The sequence below is a fragment of the Pseudopodoces humilis genome, chromosome 2 (assembly GCF_049639895.1).
Source record: "Pseudopodoces humilis isolate 2021_Gansu_Grassland_sample_001 chromosome 2, ASM4963989v1, whole genome shotgun sequence".
Taxonomy (NCBI): domain Eukaryota; kingdom Metazoa; phylum Chordata; class Aves; order Passeriformes; family Paridae; genus Pseudopodoces; species Pseudopodoces humilis.
The window spans coordinates 88,054,587-88,072,323 of record NC_142201.1 but is presented as its reverse complement, the minus strand read 5'-3'; the positions used below and the strand labels follow the sequence as shown (position 1 = coordinate 88,072,323).

At 45.8% G+C, this 17,737-nt stretch overlaps 2 protein-coding genes across 2 annotated transcripts in view; one reads left to right on the top strand and one right to left on the bottom strand.

Moving 5' to 3' along the window:
- KPNA1 (karyopherin subunit alpha 1) overlaps positions 1-4,255 on the bottom strand; it is a 50,420-nt gene extending 46,165 nt beyond the window's left edge. Inside the window, exon 1 of the mRNA XM_005523854.2 lies at positions 4,153-4,255. The gene's annotated coding sequence lies outside the window, so the exon portion shown is untranslated. The remainder of the gene's footprint in view (positions 1-4,152) is intronic.
- A 3,846-nt stretch (positions 4,256-8,101) lies between these two features.
- Positions 8,102-17,032, top strand: FBXO40 (F-box protein 40). The gene is made up of 3 exons (XM_014253453.2): positions 8,102-8,240; positions 14,222-16,117; positions 16,636-17,032. The coding sequence occupies exons 1-3, from the start codon at positions 8,217-8,219 to the stop codon at positions 16,831-16,833; spliced, it is 2,118 nt and encodes a 705-aa protein (XP_014108928.2). The 5' UTR covers positions 8,102-8,216; the 3' UTR covers positions 16,834-17,032.
- Positions 17,033-17,737: the final 705 nt, after the last annotated feature.

Sequence of the window (17,737 nt, the reverse complement as noted above, 5' to 3'; positions counted from 1 at the left end):
TGTCTTTTAAAAGGCAATCTCACCCTACTTCAGACAAAAACCACAACAATCTAGTGTTAATCACAACACTATTATCAGACTTTACTTATAGTTTGTGATCCACAAATAGGTGGTTTGTTTGCCAAAATGACATTTTCAAGAATTTGTTTTCAAGTGTTACCTTAGCACTAAATTTGGAGGCTTACAAAGGCTTGTTTGGAGATACGTTCAGGACGTTTAGACACAGGGTATTTATTTTATGGTTTTAGAATCAGCACATCACTTACATATAATCTGAACTTTATATAAAATAAAGATCTGTGCATGTCAAACCAGTTGGCATCTCACAGAACATATGAATCCTCCTGCTAAGCCTGACAAGCACTCTGAACTACCAAAAAAACCCAGAAAAACAGAGAAAATAAATACTCTGGATCACAAGGAAACTGTCAGCAGCAAGCGACTGGTTAAATCTTAAGTCTTATGTCACACTCTGAAAGCTCAGAATCCGTAACTCTCCACACACATCCAGGAACAGACGTATTTCTTTCAGTTCCAATGTATTTTAGCATCTGTCTCCTCATGACACTAAGCAATAATCATGTTTCAAGAAAGAGTTCACATTATTCCAAACCAAATTTCTTCTGTCACTGAACTCCATTTATTCCTGTCTAACATCAGTAGAAGCGACCCTGTGATGTCCAGTCTGCTATTACTTTCGAACACTTTTTCATACCTTCCTGCTACTAACATCCTTTATAAATCAGTTCTGGTGAGAGGAAATTTACTGTCACTTGTCTTAAACTACCTCTACCTTTTATCCTCAAAATGAATTATTAAGTCTGCACAACATTTAATGCAATTCAAGACATTCAGGAGGTGGCACAATATAATTTCCAGTCCTGCTGGTCTACAGATTTTACATTCAGTAGAGGTTTTCAAAGTGTTTAACTTAAAACTATCTCTTCTGTTTTTCCAGAGTCTCTTTACCTTGTTCACAATAATTTTAAAGTAGAATGCAGGCCTTGCATTCTACTGCTGGCATTTTGTATCTCAAAAACTCCACATTCATTCTTGGAAATAACATCGAGCAGTTTAATCCACTTACTTGCTTAACAGACTTTAAAATCTGTAACAGATAAGAGGTTTTTTTCTTCAGAGCAGAAAAAAAGCTGACTTGCTATCATAATGCTGCCTCTATTCTGTGCAATTTACATCAGCATTTCTTTATTAGTATTATTATGTTATTTAAACAAGTATATACATTATGCTTTAGTCCCTTAGCATGAAGAGGAATAATTTTTCTATCAGTTCAGCTTCCACTTTTTCTCTGAGAAAGAGGTGGTCTGGTCTTTCTAACTTGTTTGTCCATTACATCATTCCACAACCTCCTGTGCAGATATTTCAGCCGCTCAGAATATTTCATCAAGTGTGCAATTCCTTTAATGTCTTATTTTTCTTGACTTGCCCACAGCCTACCAGGCATGCTTACTATTCCCTTTGGCCTTCAGAAGTATTTAAACAAACACAATAAATTTTGCTATTTGCTGCTGCTCTTCTATGTCTCTTATGTTTCAAATTAATATTAAAGCCCGTAGCCCTAAATCATATCACTCTTTTTTTTTTATCTGCTATACCCTATTTTGGAAAAACTTTATTTCAGTGTTTCAGGGAGGCACTGTTTTACATCCATTAACCTCTTGCCATAAAAGTTACATTTTGCATCTTAAGAACTTGTTTAGTTGCTTTTAAAGGTACACTTTTCTTTTGAGTTCTCAAAGATAGAAGTTAAGCCCCTTCAAGAACTTGTAAAACACTTCAGAAGAAAAAAATTCCCAACCCTGTGGAGGGACAAACAAAAATTTTACAGCAAGTCTGCAGAAACAGGACCATAAAGAAAAAAGTACCATTCTATTAACGTTAGCTTATTCAACAGAAGGGAAGGAATAAAAAAATAAAGACAGAAAAGAGCACTGTATAGAAACAGCAAAGCTGAAATAAGACTATCAAATAACCTGCTTGAATAAACATTTACACTTAGTTTCTATAAAGAACCTTTCAGAAACTGCTACAACTGACTGTAGGACTTTTTAGTTCTCATGGTGACTTGGGCCAGTGCTGCTGCCATGGGCTGTTGCTGCCTTTCCCGTTCCAAATGGACTAAACTAGAACTTCTCCAGGAGCCAGCACTCAGCTGAATATACAGGACCACATGAGCATGCCAGCTCTGAAGTCATCAACACAGAGAACATAACAGCAGAAAAAATCAACACATGGCACACTGACAGCAAGAGGTGAACACCCTGGTACAGTGTCATAATGAGAGATGGGATGTAACAAAGACTCTTTTTTGAAGTTGGGGGGCTGTGGGGGGATGCCAAGCCCCCAAACAGTCACATCTCTCAGAAGTGAAGTATCACTGATTCTGTTTGAAAGACTGTGACAAGAAAATCCATGCTGAGAAAAACCTCTACCTCGTGTGTCATCCTAAATTACCCTGCCTCAGGCTAAGATTCACTTCCCCTGTGCCTATGGGTATGTCTAAAGGGTAATTAAAGGGTGCAACCACAGCTCAAGTAAAAACTTCAAAACTTATTTTGAATGAGCTAGTTCACACATCAATGCAGGTGGTAACACTGAAAGGAGAACACAATGAAGTTACAATAAAAACAAGGCCAAATACACAAAAGATGAGCTTGATACAACCTATTAATTTACACAGTGCTTCATTAACTATTCTACTCCAACTATTAACTGCCAGAGGTATTTACAAAATTGCTTTAAAATAAAGAGCTTCTAAGGATAAAGTTGCAATCCCATTTCCTGAGAGCTCATAGACATATCCCAGCTTTGTTAAGTCTTTCATTAACATCAAGCAGTCAGAGCAGAAAATACGCCAGCAGACAAAAAAAATCCAGAGGAACAGCAGCTTGAATAAAGGATAAAGGGACCATTAAACACCACCATTCAGCACCATTTGGGAATTCTGCAGAAACAGCAGCCCAGTATTTTCACAACTCATGACGTATCTTTTCAGCCAGGAGTTTCATTTTCATGAAACGCCCTCAAGAGGCAAAGTCTAAAATCATTGTTACATGGACCGAGCTACTGGCAACACAGATTTAGAAACTATGAATGGGACGAGTTTCTGTGGTATATAAAGTCTCTGGAACAGGACAACTGGAAATTACTACCAAGAGCAAACCTTTCATCCTAGACAGGCAGTCAAAGAAATAACGCTACGGGGTGATATTTGCAGGGAGATGTCAGAGCTTTTTTTAAGATCAACTAACACCACTAGGGAAAAAATTAAAAAAAGCTAAAGTCTGGAAGATCCGGCAGAAAGTTTCCCTTCCCCTCCGCGTTATCAATTAGGTTGGAAAAGACCTCTCAGATCACCGAGTCCAACTATGACCCAACACCACCGTGTCAAATAGGCCAGGGCACTGAGTGCCACGTCCAGTCTTTCCCCAAACACCTCCAGGGGCGGTGACCCCACCATCTCCTTGGGCAGCCCATTCCAATGCTTAACCACGCTTCTCGTGAGGAAATTCCTCCTGATGTCCAAGCTACACCTCCCCTGGCTCAGCTTATGACGATGTCCCCTCGTCCAGCTGACGCCCTGCCTCTGTTCGCACCCCGTCCAGCCGCGGGAGCAGCAGCACCGGGCCAGCCCGTCTCCGCGGCACGGAGTTGTCCAACACCGCGCAGCAACCACGGCGACTTCCAAAGCCGGCGCGCGGCCCCGCCACCGGCACAAGCCGAGAGTCCCTCCAGCCACGAGGAGCCTCTCCCCGGGCAGGGCAGGATGGGCCCGTCTCTCCCCAGTTCCCCCGCGACGTGCGGGACCGGGTGCGGGTCCGGGTCCGGGTCCCGGCCCACGCGCGCGCCGCTCCCGCCGCGGCAGCCCCGCCCCGACCCCCGCGCGGCCCCCGCGTGCCTTTTGCGCGCGCGCGCGCACGCGGACCGGGGGTTCACGAGAGAGCTCCCGCCGCGCGCGGCACCCCCGGCCCGGCCCTCCCCTCCCCCCGCCCCTACACAACCCGAGCCGCCGGCAGCCGATCCCCGCCCGGTCCCTCCTCCCGCGGGGACGCGGCCGCGCGCACCGCCCGGCTGCCGTCACGCTCGGTCCGCCGGGGCCGAAGTAACGGAGCTCCCCCCAGGCCCCCGTACCTGCTGCCGGCCCGGCGCGGCCCCGCGCTGTCTCCTCTCGGGCCCAAGGCGCGCGAGCGCCGCTCCCTCCCTGCCTCCCTCCTTCCCTCCCTGCCTGCCCGGCGCTGGCTGGTGGCGGCACTGCGCACGCGCGCGGCGCGCCGCGGCGCCCTCTGGGAGGGAGAGCCCTTCCGGCGAGACCGGCCGGCGGCGGCGGCGCCCCCCTCAGGACGGCGCGGCCCCGAAGGAAAGACTACGACTCCCGGCAGGCAGCGTGCGTCCCTGCGCGAGAGCGCTTCTCCCGCCACGGGGCACGCCGGGAGTTGTAGTGCGACGGGCGGCGGCGCCGCGCCCGGGAGGGTTTGGGGAGCGGGGAGGAGCTGCCGCGCGTCCCTATCCCGCCTAAGGGGCGGCGGCGGCCGCCCGGAGGGGTCGTGTGCAGGGGCTCGGGGGCGGGGGGGGCGATGGCGCAGCAGGCGCCGATGTCACGCCGTGTTAGGCCCCAACGCGCCGCCCGCCAGCGCCGCCGCCAGGGAGCTCCGTGCAGGGAAGGGCTGAAAGGGGCAGGGATGCTCCCGGGGCTGTTACAGCCCAGGGTAGCGCAGAAGCTGATATTTCCACTTTAATTAACGCAGGTCCCGTAGTGGTGGCCTCGGTGTCACCGCAGACCGCGTCACTGCGGGTGCGGCAAGCAGAGGAGACATTTCGCTGTGCCACGGGCGATGCCGCTGCAGCCACGGACACAGCGGCGGCCGCGGGCCGGAGAATCAGCACGAAAAGCCAGCACAGCTGCTGGTCAGCCACGGTGTGTGATGCGACAGACACGTACATTAGATTGTGTGGCACAAGCTGGCCTGCACACCCACAGAGGAGCACAGGGTGATGCCAGCAGGAGAGGGAGCCCAAGCAGCACCCGGCAGGCCGCTTCCAGGCCCATCCCAGGATCCATCAGCCCACTAAAGGCCCATTTCCAGGGGCACAGGGGCACAATGGCAGGTGGGAACCCACATTAAGGACTCAGAGAAAGGAACACCCTGTCCAGCCCCATCCCAGGGGAGCCTCAGCTCCAGAGCACCTTTGGGATCGGGGGTGTAACTGGGCTCAGGGGTGTGGGACGCAGGATGGGATGCAGGGGAAGAACATTTGGGGATTGCACAGGACTCATTAGGGAGTGTTTAGGACTGGAACCAGGGCTGATCTACGTCTGATTAAACAATGAAATCAAATAAACGGATATAGCCTACAGGAATAAAAAGGGCCAGACACCTGTAAATAGTTTGTGATGGTTTGTCCAAGTCCTGCACCTGATCAGTGCAGCCTGTCAGGTCTTCTCATTGAACTTTTGCACTTTGCCCTGGGTGAGGAACTTGTGGCCAGAGCAGCACAGGGACTTGGCTACTGGGGGGCTGGAGAGGTTGGGATTGAGGGGCAGCTACTGGGCACTGCCCAAGCCCAGCTGCTGGAAGGAGACACACTGTACTTGTGTGTAAATACTTCTATAAATACAGATATACACAGATGCTCACTAGTGCACCTCCATCCTGCTCAGCTGGAGCAGGGCGTGGGATGAGGCTGTGTGGGAGTGCTCTGTGTGGATGCATGTGTAATCTGTGTCCATGTGTATTTGCTTAAGTGGTGCATATGTGAATTTGTGCATGTGCCTATTGGGAATACAAACTCTGTCTGGCTATTACTTAGACATGGGCATGGGGCTGCAGCAGCCTCACCTCTCTTGGTCTATCAGACCTCAGACAATTTTGCCACATCAATAGATAAATATATTTGTGTACATATATTATATTGGCATATTTCATAGGGCTTCATATAGAAGCACAGAATTTCTACCCATTGAATTGAGACAAGATAGATGAAAGCAGTCAGGCAACAGCTTTCTCCCAAAGCATTTGCACCAAAAAACAACACAAACCAGAAAACCAAACAAAAAACCACACAACAACAAACCAGTTCCGCTTTTCTTTCAGGGATTTCACGTTTCTTGCACCCTACCTGAGCACATCTGTAATGCAGCAGGAGGTCTGGTTACAGTATTGGTTGGCACTCCTGGTATACCTTGAATCAAATTAACACAGTTATGGGTGGTAGCAGAGATCTTCAGGTTCTCCTGGTTTTGATAAAAGTCTGGTTTTAGGTGGAGCTGAGAGAATGCAATGCAGGTCCAAGGATGAGTTCCTGTTTCCTGTCTTTGTGCTCTTCTGCTCCCTTCTCCCCACCAAGTACCTATTTTCAGGCATGGTGAACTCTGTTCATTCTGCATCTCTTGTGATAACCTGCCCTTAACAGCCACCACAGATGACACCTTTTTGGATCACAGTCATCACCTGCAGGCAAGGATTTGCAAAACTTGGGGCCTTATGTGGGGTGAGGCTGTTAAACAGCATACCAGAGAGAGAGAGGGAAGGTCCAGGCTGTCTGGGTCTGTGTGGTCATGGAGCAAGGCATGGAAACAGCAAAAAGCACCACCAGACTTCCAAATGTCTGAAAGCAGAGATATCTGAGACCAGGCTGACATCAGGTGCTGGTAAAATTAAGACAGAAGGTAGCTTCATTTCTGACAACAACTTCTGATGCCCTCAGTGTTTTTGTAATCTGAGTTAATTCAGCTGGAGGGAATTTACTCTTAAACCAATACATGATTTTGAGAAGAATTTTTCTTCATGCAAACACAAGGCACACCCTCAGCATGTTTTTAAACACAGCCTGAAAAGATGACAACAACATTGAAGGCTTATGAATGACCCTGAGCTGGGGGAAGAAGAGTGGAAGTAGACAGAATAAACAGATCACCCATCATGCTGTGATAGGGTTAAATTCCAGTTTAGGCATAATACCCCCGGCTCTTGTTTTCCCCAGTGCAATGGGATGCCAGAAAATGGTATCACGATAATACAGCCCTTTCTAAAAAAGGCCATGGAGCCAGACTGCTGACCATATTTAGCTCTACTAAATTGCGATTGGCACCAGCAAGCCTTGGTTGTCACCCACTGACATTTTGTTCAGCCCTAAAAATGAAAACAGTTGCCTGTGCTGTTTCAAGCCGTGAGAGTCACTGGGGACTCGCAGACAGGGAAAGATAAGACAAAGTAACAAGTTCATTATGATTTAGGATCTCAAAGGCACCACAACCGAAAGGGTTGTTCTGTGTTTCTGAGGCAGTGAGAGGTAGCAGCAAACGGCAGCAGGGTCACAAGGGATGTTTGTAGCCAGATGGGGTGAGCACCCACCAGGGAGAAGCAGCACCTGCCCCATCTGCACCCCTGAAGCTCCCTGGCATGGACAACCGGTCCATAATCACCATCAATATGAAGTGCTAACCATGGGAGTCACCGTGAAATGCTTTAATGGACCCATGGCTGCAGTACAATATGACTGCTCCCCTTTGCTCCTTTGCTTTCCCGGATTTGGCTGAAGAAGGGTGATGCTGAGAGCTGTACCCTCAGGCTTACTCTTGGTGTCTGGAGGGACCTTTTCACTGTGGAGTGGAGGGATTGAAGCTTGGGAGTCTCCTGGGGGTCCCCAGGAGGAGGGCAGGTACCTTTGCCCAGCTGCTCAAGCCTGGACCATTCCCACTCTCCTTTCCTTATGGCCACCCCGCCTGGACAGATCAGAAAACCACCACTGCTGTCTGTGCCAGGTGCTGCATCCAGTGACAGTGGGAACTGGGTGACAATTCCAACTGCAGAAACCACAAACTGGTGTGGGCACCAAGGGGAATTAAGCTGTAAAGGGCAAACCTCCATCATAGAGCAGCAGGGAGGGCTGGGAAAGGGGTTTGATCTTTTTCTCTCATGCAGGGGGTACAAAATACTGTTGGTTCTGCCTCTCCACTTGTCTGTGAAGTATCACTCCAGGAGTGACAGAGTTAACAAATACAGTGAAAGAGACAGCTCTGTAAGCTGAGCTACATGGTCACATGCACAGGTTTTATTTTTAACATCCCAAAACTACTTGATGTTTCTGCCTGGGCTTGCTCCGTGTCTTTCTGTTCTCTTCTTTTGCTTGCAGTTCTCCCTCACTCACCTCACTTCAGTCCAGCTGAGCACAACCAGGAGAGAAGTGTTTGGTACATGCACGGGGACTCTATGATCAAGGTAAGGCTTTGTAAATAGAGTTGGAGTCTTTTTTGGACAAACCTTAATGCAATGTAATGGTTACTGTAGCAAGCTATGAAAATCAAGACATCTTCAAAACAGCCTTAGTAATTAAGATGAAATAGAATAATCATGAGATGTCTTAAATGACACTCTAAAACAGAGGCAGCTGGTAACTGGGAGCACTTCTGTGACATACTACTCTAAAAAAAAAAAACCCTCCATAATATATTCAGTGAATTAGCTGTAGTTTTCAGCACTGTATGCAGGATTTTAAAAAACTATGATGCAGATTGTAAGATGGGAGCTTCAGCAGGAGATCAGATGATAAATCAAAAATTCAATTTCTGTTATTTTCAGGAAACTCAGAGAAGACAAGGAGGTATGGTAAGGGTCAGAGGAGAGGCAAGAGCAATCTCATGGTGAAAGTGCTTATACATAAAATTAAATTAGTTTTGTAGGTTGAGACTGCAAACTTCATGTTGGCAATCTAGACTGAATGAATGATGAAGAATTACAAGAGTTAAAGGTACTACTGTACCATTTAGTCCTGTGACTGCTTAGCAATTTGTATTCATTATATCTCTTTTATTTTTATTTTATGACTTAGATCTTAACCAATAGCTCTGAGATTCTTTACACTGGCCACCTTTCAGAAAAGTATGTTAATGAGATTGTTACCAGAGAATAAAATAGAATCTGAACCCAAAGAGAAAAAAACATGGTTTGGACCATAACCTCCCCCACCCCCCCCACACTTTTTTTTTCCTCAAACTGCAACGAAAATGGACCTATTATTTTAAAGCACTTGTTGAACTCAAACCAAGGCCAAACCCATTTCCTAGTTACTAATGCAAAGTGAAAGTTTGCTTGACTGTATCTACCAAGGACAGCACAGGGACCCCTGATATATCCAGGGAGCAGCAGAGCAGCTCCATGTCACAGCCTGCTGATCTGCCTGTTTCCCTTAGGACTCCCCAACATGCCCAGCACAAGATGTTGGTGCTGAGCTATCCTGCACAATGCCACCAGCCCAGGGGACCATTTCAGCATTTTTTGTGTGGGTTTCTCTCAGATGAGCCATGGCTACGTTGCGCCAGGTAGGGAGGAGCAAGAAACATTGCTTATCCAGGTCTTTTAGTGGGGAGTGTAGTGTGGGTTTCCCACCAGCAGTGCTCTGTGTTACCTGTGCCTCGCTACTCTGGAGTCTCCCTGCTCCTCCTGTAACAGCTTTAGTGCATTTCACCAGACAGAAATTGCATGAGCAAATATTGGTGCCACTTTACTGCCTGCGTACAGCATAGGTTTTCCAGGCAAGAGGGAGGCCTGATGGTGCAGCAGCTTCTCTTGGTCTCCATGGGCCTGCATGTTAGATGTAGGGAGCTGAGGAGAAGCTGATGTGCTGTTCTGAGAACCTGAGCAACTGGCATGCTCCAGAAGAAAGGCAAGGAGCATGGACTGAAGTCCTTGCCCAACTGATGCACTATACTGTGGATTTATTTTTTTCAGTATAAAGCAATTCCAGCCTGTTCAGTAACTCTGAAATAGTGGTTATTGCCATGAAACACCACAGCCTCATCCAGATGATCTCCAGGTAGGAAATACAGGCAGTAGCTCCCTAATTGTCACTGTTTCATCCTTCCATTGTTGGGCTTATTCTTGTTTCACAGAAAATCTTACTCCTCCAAATGTCTTATACTAAGATTTGAAGTTCACCAGGATTGCCCTGGAATCAAAATGCCCCTGTAAAATCCATGTGAACTTGTTCAAGGTCACCTCAAAAGTAGGTCTTGCTTACGCTCACTATTAGTGTTATTGATGAAAGTTTCATCTGTACCTTTAATTCTTCCTTTCCACCTGCCCTGAGTCATACCGTACTCACTGCCTGCTTCATTTAAAGCTTGGCTGGCAATTTGTATGTACAAGGTCAGTCCAAATGGCAACTGCAGAGCAGGAGTGCCATGAAGGGCAGTGACCCACTGTGCTGAGTGCCAAGGGGGTCACTCAAGCTGTAGCTGTCCCTGCTGTGTGTCTTGAGGTGTGGAGTTCAACTTATTTAGATGTCCCCATGATTCCAGGTGGTGGCATTCTTGGATTTGCTTTTTATTTTGTGTCTAAGGAGAGGACTAAAGAAAACTTGGGCTCCTGGAGTTCACATACAAATGCAGTACAGTATGGTTTCCAATGCCATAGTGGTTTTGTCCTCATCTCTAAGAAATAAAAATATCTATTTAGCAAAAGGAGACCCAAGCCCGATTTCTTGACAAGGTTGGTAAGCAAGTAGTGATTGAGGAAATTCAGTGCATGAAAGGAAAAGAAAATCATTCATTTACAAAGACTTACTTGGTGTCCTAGAAAATGTGATTCTACAGCTGGCTCTGCCAAAGTTTTTGTGCAGGAGACCTGCAACTACAAGTGAAATGTAAGAGCCTTGGCATCTCTATGCTTGGTATTTTTGCTTGGCATTTACATATTTATATAAAATACAATATTTAATTCTATAAATTTTCATCTTTTTAAACTTTAATTCTATATCTGCCAAACAGAAGAAATATAATTTTTCAACCTCAAGTGCTCCTCTACTACTGCAAAGATTAATTAATTATTGTGAGCAAAGTCAGATCTAAGATGGTAAATATACTGACATGAAAATTCTTATATTGTAAGAAAATTAATAACTGTATTCCCCTCAAGATTTCGGTATGATAAAGATGAGACAAACATTATATACTAGGTAACAAGCATTAAAAGAAGTAGAGAACATTGCCTATCTGCCCTATACTTCACCAAAAGTATTCACATTCCTTCTGTTGTAACATTATATATAACTTCAGCATTCTTGGCTCCAGCATTTGGATGTGAACTTTAATGAGATTTTTTTAGGAGCTTGTTACCATGTTCTAAAATTTAGAAAGATTGTGTTATGTTCATTTGCAATCTCATCTCAGAGGCACCCTTTAGGGTCATTATCTGGGTTTCTGGTGGCCCTTTTTAATATTTCTTCAAACTGGGAGGTATCCCTTGATTCTGGGCAAAGAGCTCAGGTACAATGTAAGACCTTAGTATGTCATGTGGTCAGTCACCTGCCAAATGAGAAAACACTTGTATCATTTTGCCTCATTGTCTGCAAATTAATTAAATATATACCTCCTGAAAATAAATTTTAATTGGTTTATAAACTGCAAGTTATTATCACTGAACAGGTCCCCTCCAGACACAGACGTAGCTGCAGTTAAAATAGCAGCTGTATATTTTTAAACCTTACTTGATTTGCTGTCATAATGGTCTAAAAATAAAGATTTACCAAAGTGGACAGACTGTGGACTGCAATGTGCATTCTTTCTTCACACAGTAGCTTGAACATGAATGAAGTAATCATTTCTGGTTTGTTTTTTTGTTTGTTTCCTAACCCAGACCTTGAGACACTTTGCAAGTTGTAGGGAATCAAGAAGCGTAGAGTTTAGAGAAATATTTTGCCTCCTGACTTATCTGTGTGTCACCTGCCTCTGGATGCTATGTATCAAACCTACTGAGGCAAAATCTGTAAACTTTCTGCTGAGTGTTTTGAGGTTTTAGTTTGTGTGCTTGCAATAATACCATCAAATAAACCACAGGGCCAACTAAATTAACAATTAAAATACAGAGCTCCTGATTACTGGCATGTCAGAATAGAGGAAGCATTCAAACCCTAATAAATATCAGAAAGAAACTCTCTGTCCCTTCTTCCTGTCCTCTATGTTCACAGATTTGACAATGAGAAGAGAGGAATAGATATCTTTTGTCTGAAAAGAACAGCATTTACAAGTTAGAGATGAGGTAAACTATACTAAAAAATGCTTGAATAATGAGGAAGACTGATTCTGCATCTGAATGCTGTGAGATGGTCACTTTTCATAAACAAAGCATGTATTTTTTTTCTCTACACATGATTTGGATGGGGTTTATTTCAGCATACAACAATGTAAAAGCAGGCTTCTATCCAGAATCTTTGCCATCAGTCCTTTCTGTGTTTTGGAGAACAATAAGGCCTATGCCTCTAATGTAGGGGCTTTTTTAATCAACTATTTCTCCCCAAGAGTTACTTTTTCAGTGGAAAGTATTGTTCACACAGTCGTGTTTTTATTGCAGTGTAATGTACCCAGCCTTTGTCTGACCTTACGCAAGTCATGGTTGGGACTATTTTTAGAGATTATATTTGCAGCAAAATGCTACAAGAATGAGAGCAGCAAGGATGCCGCCAATGTGAAATAAATCCATCTGTATCTCCTGCTCCTCTGAGCTGCATAAAAGTAGATGTAACTAAAGAGCCTAAAGCAGGGCAGGTGCCACCTCAAACCACATGTATTTAAGGGCTTGGTGTCGTTGAGGCCACCCTGGCCAGCACCCTGGTGTCACCTCTGTGCAGAAGCCAGTGCTTCCCAAGGCAAGGCAGGGATGTTACAATGGGAAGTCACAAAGTTTTATTTTCTACATTGCTGTCTTGAGCTCTTACCCTGCAAAGGTGAAGGTACCTGAGCCTTATACCTGAGAGTGTAAGTTTGTCTCTGAGTAAAGGGGCCACCAAGGGTGTGTTCCTTTACTCTGCAGGGCCGAGAGGGAATAGGATTGATTCATTAGGAGGTGTAAGCAGGTATTGATCGGCATCAGAGACTGCAAAAGATGGAACAAAGTTGTGTTGAGCAATTAATGCACATCAAATTTTCACATGTAAGTGCTGGTATTTAGTACAGGGACCCACAAGCATTGCCTTTCCCAGACACCTTTCCTTCTCCAGTGCTGTTCATGACTTCCACTGCCAGGGTGTAAAGGTGTGAAAGACACAAAGTTAAGGGAACACCTTCAGGAAAGAGAGAGGAAGCTCTTCACATAGATTCTCTTCCCCTGGAGCCTGAGCCCACTTCCTCTGCAGCACACCTCTCCTCAAGTCTAGGTCACTTAACCCTGGGTTTGCAAAAGAAAACACGTCTAGGCAAACACTACTGTGTTTTCTTTAACCCTAGGAAAAATAAAACAAAGTCTAAATTATTTTGCTACCAATGTCTGTCTTTTCTCAGAGCCAAGTGAGAGTCTATTGGGCCTATGGTGGTTCCTACTGCATGGAATGTGGCGGGGGAAGATTTGTCAAAATTTTTTCGTATTTTCACATAAAGAAGAAAAGTACCCTGGGTCCTGTTTGAAAACAAAGCTCAAGTTCCTCCTTATTGTTAGCTTTTTTCTTTCCACAAAGATTCACAGTGATTCCAGAACCAGCTGCTATAGTAAGGAGCAGGAAGTCAAAAGTTGGGAGGTTTCTCCTTGCAGCAGGTCCTCTATGGGCCAAGTTACTGACACCAGCTGAAGGTATCCCGGGAAGTAGCTCCAAGTTGTGACTGAGCAGCCTCTGGTTCTGTAAGCAAATAATTGGAGTCTAAGGGTAGATCAGGAAAGCAGAGTAAAGAAGGCCAAGGAAATTAGCTCTTACCCAGGCAGTTTTTCACACTGGGAACTGGGATCCTGAAGATAATCCTCGCTCTCGACCTTGCTGGTGTAGAGCAAAGGGAGGTTCATTTGTGCAACATTCATGTCTTTGTGGGGAGATGAGAAGAGGCCTAGGCCAAATTTAGAGAGGAAAAAGGAATGTAATTTTTTCTACTCAGTGTTGAGGAAGTGGGATGCTCCACTGTGCCCCTAGCAGTCTTGATTTCAGCACCCTGATGAAATATTGGGACAGAAAACAGCTCATACCCTGTCTGCCTGAGCTAAGGAGTGAAGACCTTATCTGTATCTGTCCTGCTACCTGGCCACACTGTAACGTGGGGATATATCAGAGGTGATATGTGACTGTATGGAACTGGCAGTCACTTCCTCACAGCCCTGTTCCCACTAGAAGTGCATGTGAGCACCTCATGTGTGGAAACCAAGTATGGGCATGGAGGAGGGTCTGTGGCCATCCTCATTCCTTCAGACAATAATTCTTGTCTTCTTGTCTTTGCCACACACAGCACCGGGCCCAGAAAGCTCCCCCTGGGCAACACAGGCACTGTGAGCGATGTTTCAGCCGGCACTGCCGCGCACCCATTGAGGTCTCCGTGTCCTGCATGGTGATCAGCTGCCGCCTCCACTGTGGGGCCACCTTCCACATGTGCAAGGAGGAGGAGCACAAATTACTCTGCCCCTTGGAGCAGGTGTCCTGCCTCAACTCAGCCTATGGTTGTCCTTTCTCCATGGCCCGCTTTAAGCTGGGGAAGCACCTCCAGGTCTGTCCAGCCAGTGTTGTCTGCTGCTCGATGGAGTGGAACCGCTGGCCAAACGTGGATTCAGACACAACCCTGCACAAGAATATTATGAAAGAGGCCTTGAACGAAGAATGTCTGGACACAGCTTTGGCACTCAGAGACCAGAAGATACTTTTCAGGACTTTGAAAATAGCTGAATTATTTCCAGAGTGGAGGAAAAAGGATGAACTGGAGGAACTATTGGATCAAGCCATGGGTGGGGAAGCAGGTGCTGTGGGAGGAGCTGCCTGTGGTTCCCAAGAGGGCAATAACCAGTCTGAGCTCAGTCAACATGAGCGGGAAGATTTGGCAAAGGACAAAGAGGGAATGGACCTGGGGAGTTACAAAACCTGGGAGAACATTTTCAGCAAAGAGCTTCTGGCTTGCCAGGTAACTGGCTCAGCAACCAGCACAGGACAAAAGACAGAGGAGGCTTCCAAGAAAACAGCATCAGCCTCTCATGCTGCCAGCTCCACAGAAAAGGCAAAGGAAGGATCTGATGGTGCAGAAGAAGGAAAGGGCCAAAAGTCTGAACAAGTAACACCAAGTAGAGAACTGAATGGACTGGCTCCCTGGCAAGAAGGGGTCCTGGAAAGGCTGAAGAAGGAAGTCGGTGTAGCTGATTACAACATGTATCTGGTGCATCACGGGGGAATGCTCATCCGCTTTGGCCAGATGGCTGCTTGCACTCCGAGAGAAAAAGACTTTGTCTATGGGAACTTGGAAGCCCAGGAGGTGAAGACTGTCTACACCTTCAAAGTGCCAGTTAGTTACTGTGGCAAAAGAGCACGACTGGGAGATGCACTGGGCCACAAGATGCCAACTTCAGACAAGTCAGTGGATACCTCAGAACTGGGAATAAACGTAGAAGAACTACCTAAGACAAACATAGTTGAAGCCACGCTGCTGTGTGCTCTGGAAAAAGAGCTGAAAGGCCATGAGATCTCTGAAGCAAGAGGTATCGATGGACTCTTTGTGGATTTTGCAACACAGACATACAGCTTTCCTTTGGAGCCCTTCTCCTCTGGTGCAGTTCTAGCAGATATTCTGGATGAAAACAGCCCACCAGAACTGCACATGGAGCTCTACACTGAATGTGTAACCAGAAGACACAACAAAAGCAGTTCAGCTTTCACATTCACTTGCAGTCATTTCTTTAGGAGGGATGAGTTCCCATCCCACTTCAAGAATGTGCACGCTGATATCCAATCATGCCTGGATGGGTGGTTCCAGCACCGCTGCCCACTGGCCTACTTGGGATGTCCTTTTGTCCAAAATCACTTCCGCCCTGTGGGACTTAAGGCCAAGGTTATTTACAGCAAGCCTCTCAAGACATTTGCTATTAAGCCAGAGGTGGACACCATACTTGCTGAACCGGGCAAGTGCAATTTCACAGTGGATAGTCGAGGGAGAAACAAGGACTTGCTGAGCAGCCTCCCAGTGGAAGTGCTCAAGTACATTGCAGGATTCCTGGACAGCTTCAGTTTATCTCAGCTATCGCAAGTGTCAGTGCTCATGAGGGACATCTGTGCCACTCTTCTTCAAGAGAGGGGAATGGTCCTGCTGGTCTGGGAGAAAAAAAGATATTCCCATGGTGGTACTTCTTGGAGAGCTCGCAAAAAGGCAAGTGACTGAGACACTGGGAAAAAGAGTCATGAGTTCTCTTCAAATAAAACATAGGAATAACAAGAAAAGCTGCATATAAACCTGCAGATGTGGGAAAGGTTGATGAGGTTGTGAATTTGCACAGGGGTTTGTTGTCAGGGACCAGGGCTGTAGAGTGCAGTACATCTAGCAAAAGGATGAAGGTGTAACTAGACATTTTCTGACCAGCTGCAAGTCCCCACCCAAGCTCGTCTTTTGCATATGCACCATTTCTAGGCACTGACAACTAAGAATTCCTGATTATCATCCCCATTAAAAATGGCAGGTGATAACTAAAGCAGCAAAAACAGCAAGTATGAGGTACATAACAATACAGACCCCATCTTCACTTGCTATGCCAGCCATGCACAATCAGACGTTCGTTAGAGAGTCCATAGTAATGAGTAAAGTAAGTAATGCACACCCATTATAAGCTTAGCCAGGTATTTAAAATCCTTGTTTTCTCTCCCCAATTCCTGTCCCCTCTCTTGCGTTAGATCTGGCAGTTCAGCAGCCTGTTCTCCAGAGTTCACAACTGGCAGCGCAGTGACGTCCCGAGCATGTCGGAGCACCTGAGGAATTGTCCCTTCTACCAGGCAGAGCACAGGACGGACCCCGTGCTGCTGACGGGCATGACTGAATCTCGGGAGCAGACTCGAAAGACTTTGGTCTCTACTTTCAAGCACAGAGTTTGAACAGCTTGCTTCCCCTCTGCCATGCTTCCTTCAGGGCTCCTGAGACGAAGATTTGGGGATTCATATGTAAAGATTGTTGCTTCCAACTCTCCTTTGGACATACAAAATTGGCTTCTCCCCAGCTGCGTTTGCAACATCTGCTTTTTTTTTTTTTTCCCCTGCATTAATTTGTTAAAACTTCAACCACTGCTTACTAACATCACATGCCTTCTGTTTATGTTTCTGTTCCTGGTTTGATAGAGCATCTTGAAGAAAGCAATGAGGATCTTATTTGAAAACAGCATTTTTACTCCCTTGAAGGTAGGCTGCTGCTCCTGTACTATGTGCCTGAGGGAAGCAAGAGCAGTTAATCTATTTAGCTCAAATAAATCTGAAACACCTTAGTTTTGTCTGGAAAGCCAAGTTCTTGGAGCACAAGTAGATGCTCTCCTGCCTGGCAGACCTAGGGACTGCTAACCTGCTCTGAGACATGGGCAAAAGAAAAGGACACCCCAAAATTACGTGAATTAATTAGAACTCTGGTGAGAACCTGGGAATTCACTGTGCAGCAACAGACCATCATTTAGGACCCTGACTAAAGCAAGCAGGCCTAGCTGAGTGCAAGCCTAAAGCTGAGCTCGTAGGAGCATTCAAACCAAACCAAAGCAAACAAATTTGCTCTTTGTTAGAAGTAATTTTAGAGACTCAATTGACTTTTTATATTTTAAGGTAACAACTTTCTGCGGTTTATCTGAAAATTCATTAAAGCTATTAAAGAATATTTGAAGTAATTTTTAAAATGCCTTACCAATTCAGTTTTGCAGTTGTAAATTGCAAATTCTAATTGTAAGCAACTGGAAACAGGATGTCAAAGAAATAATATTCTTTTCCATAAAAGATAAGTAATTCAGTAGCCCATTCAGAA

Excerpts from the sequence above, each read along its gene's own strand:
- FBXO40 (XM_014253453.2), top strand. The coding sequence starts at position 8,217 with ATGCACGGGGACTCTATGATCAAG. Across the intron at positions 8,241-14,221 it reads ACGGGGACTCTATGATCAAG|CACCGGGCCCAGAAAGCTCC; the intron begins GTAAGGCTTTGT and ends TGCCACACACAG. Across the intron at positions 16,118-16,635 it reads CTTGGAGAGCTCGCAAAAAG|ATCTGGCAGTTCAGCAGCCT; the intron begins GCAAGTGACTGA and ends CTCTTGCGTTAG.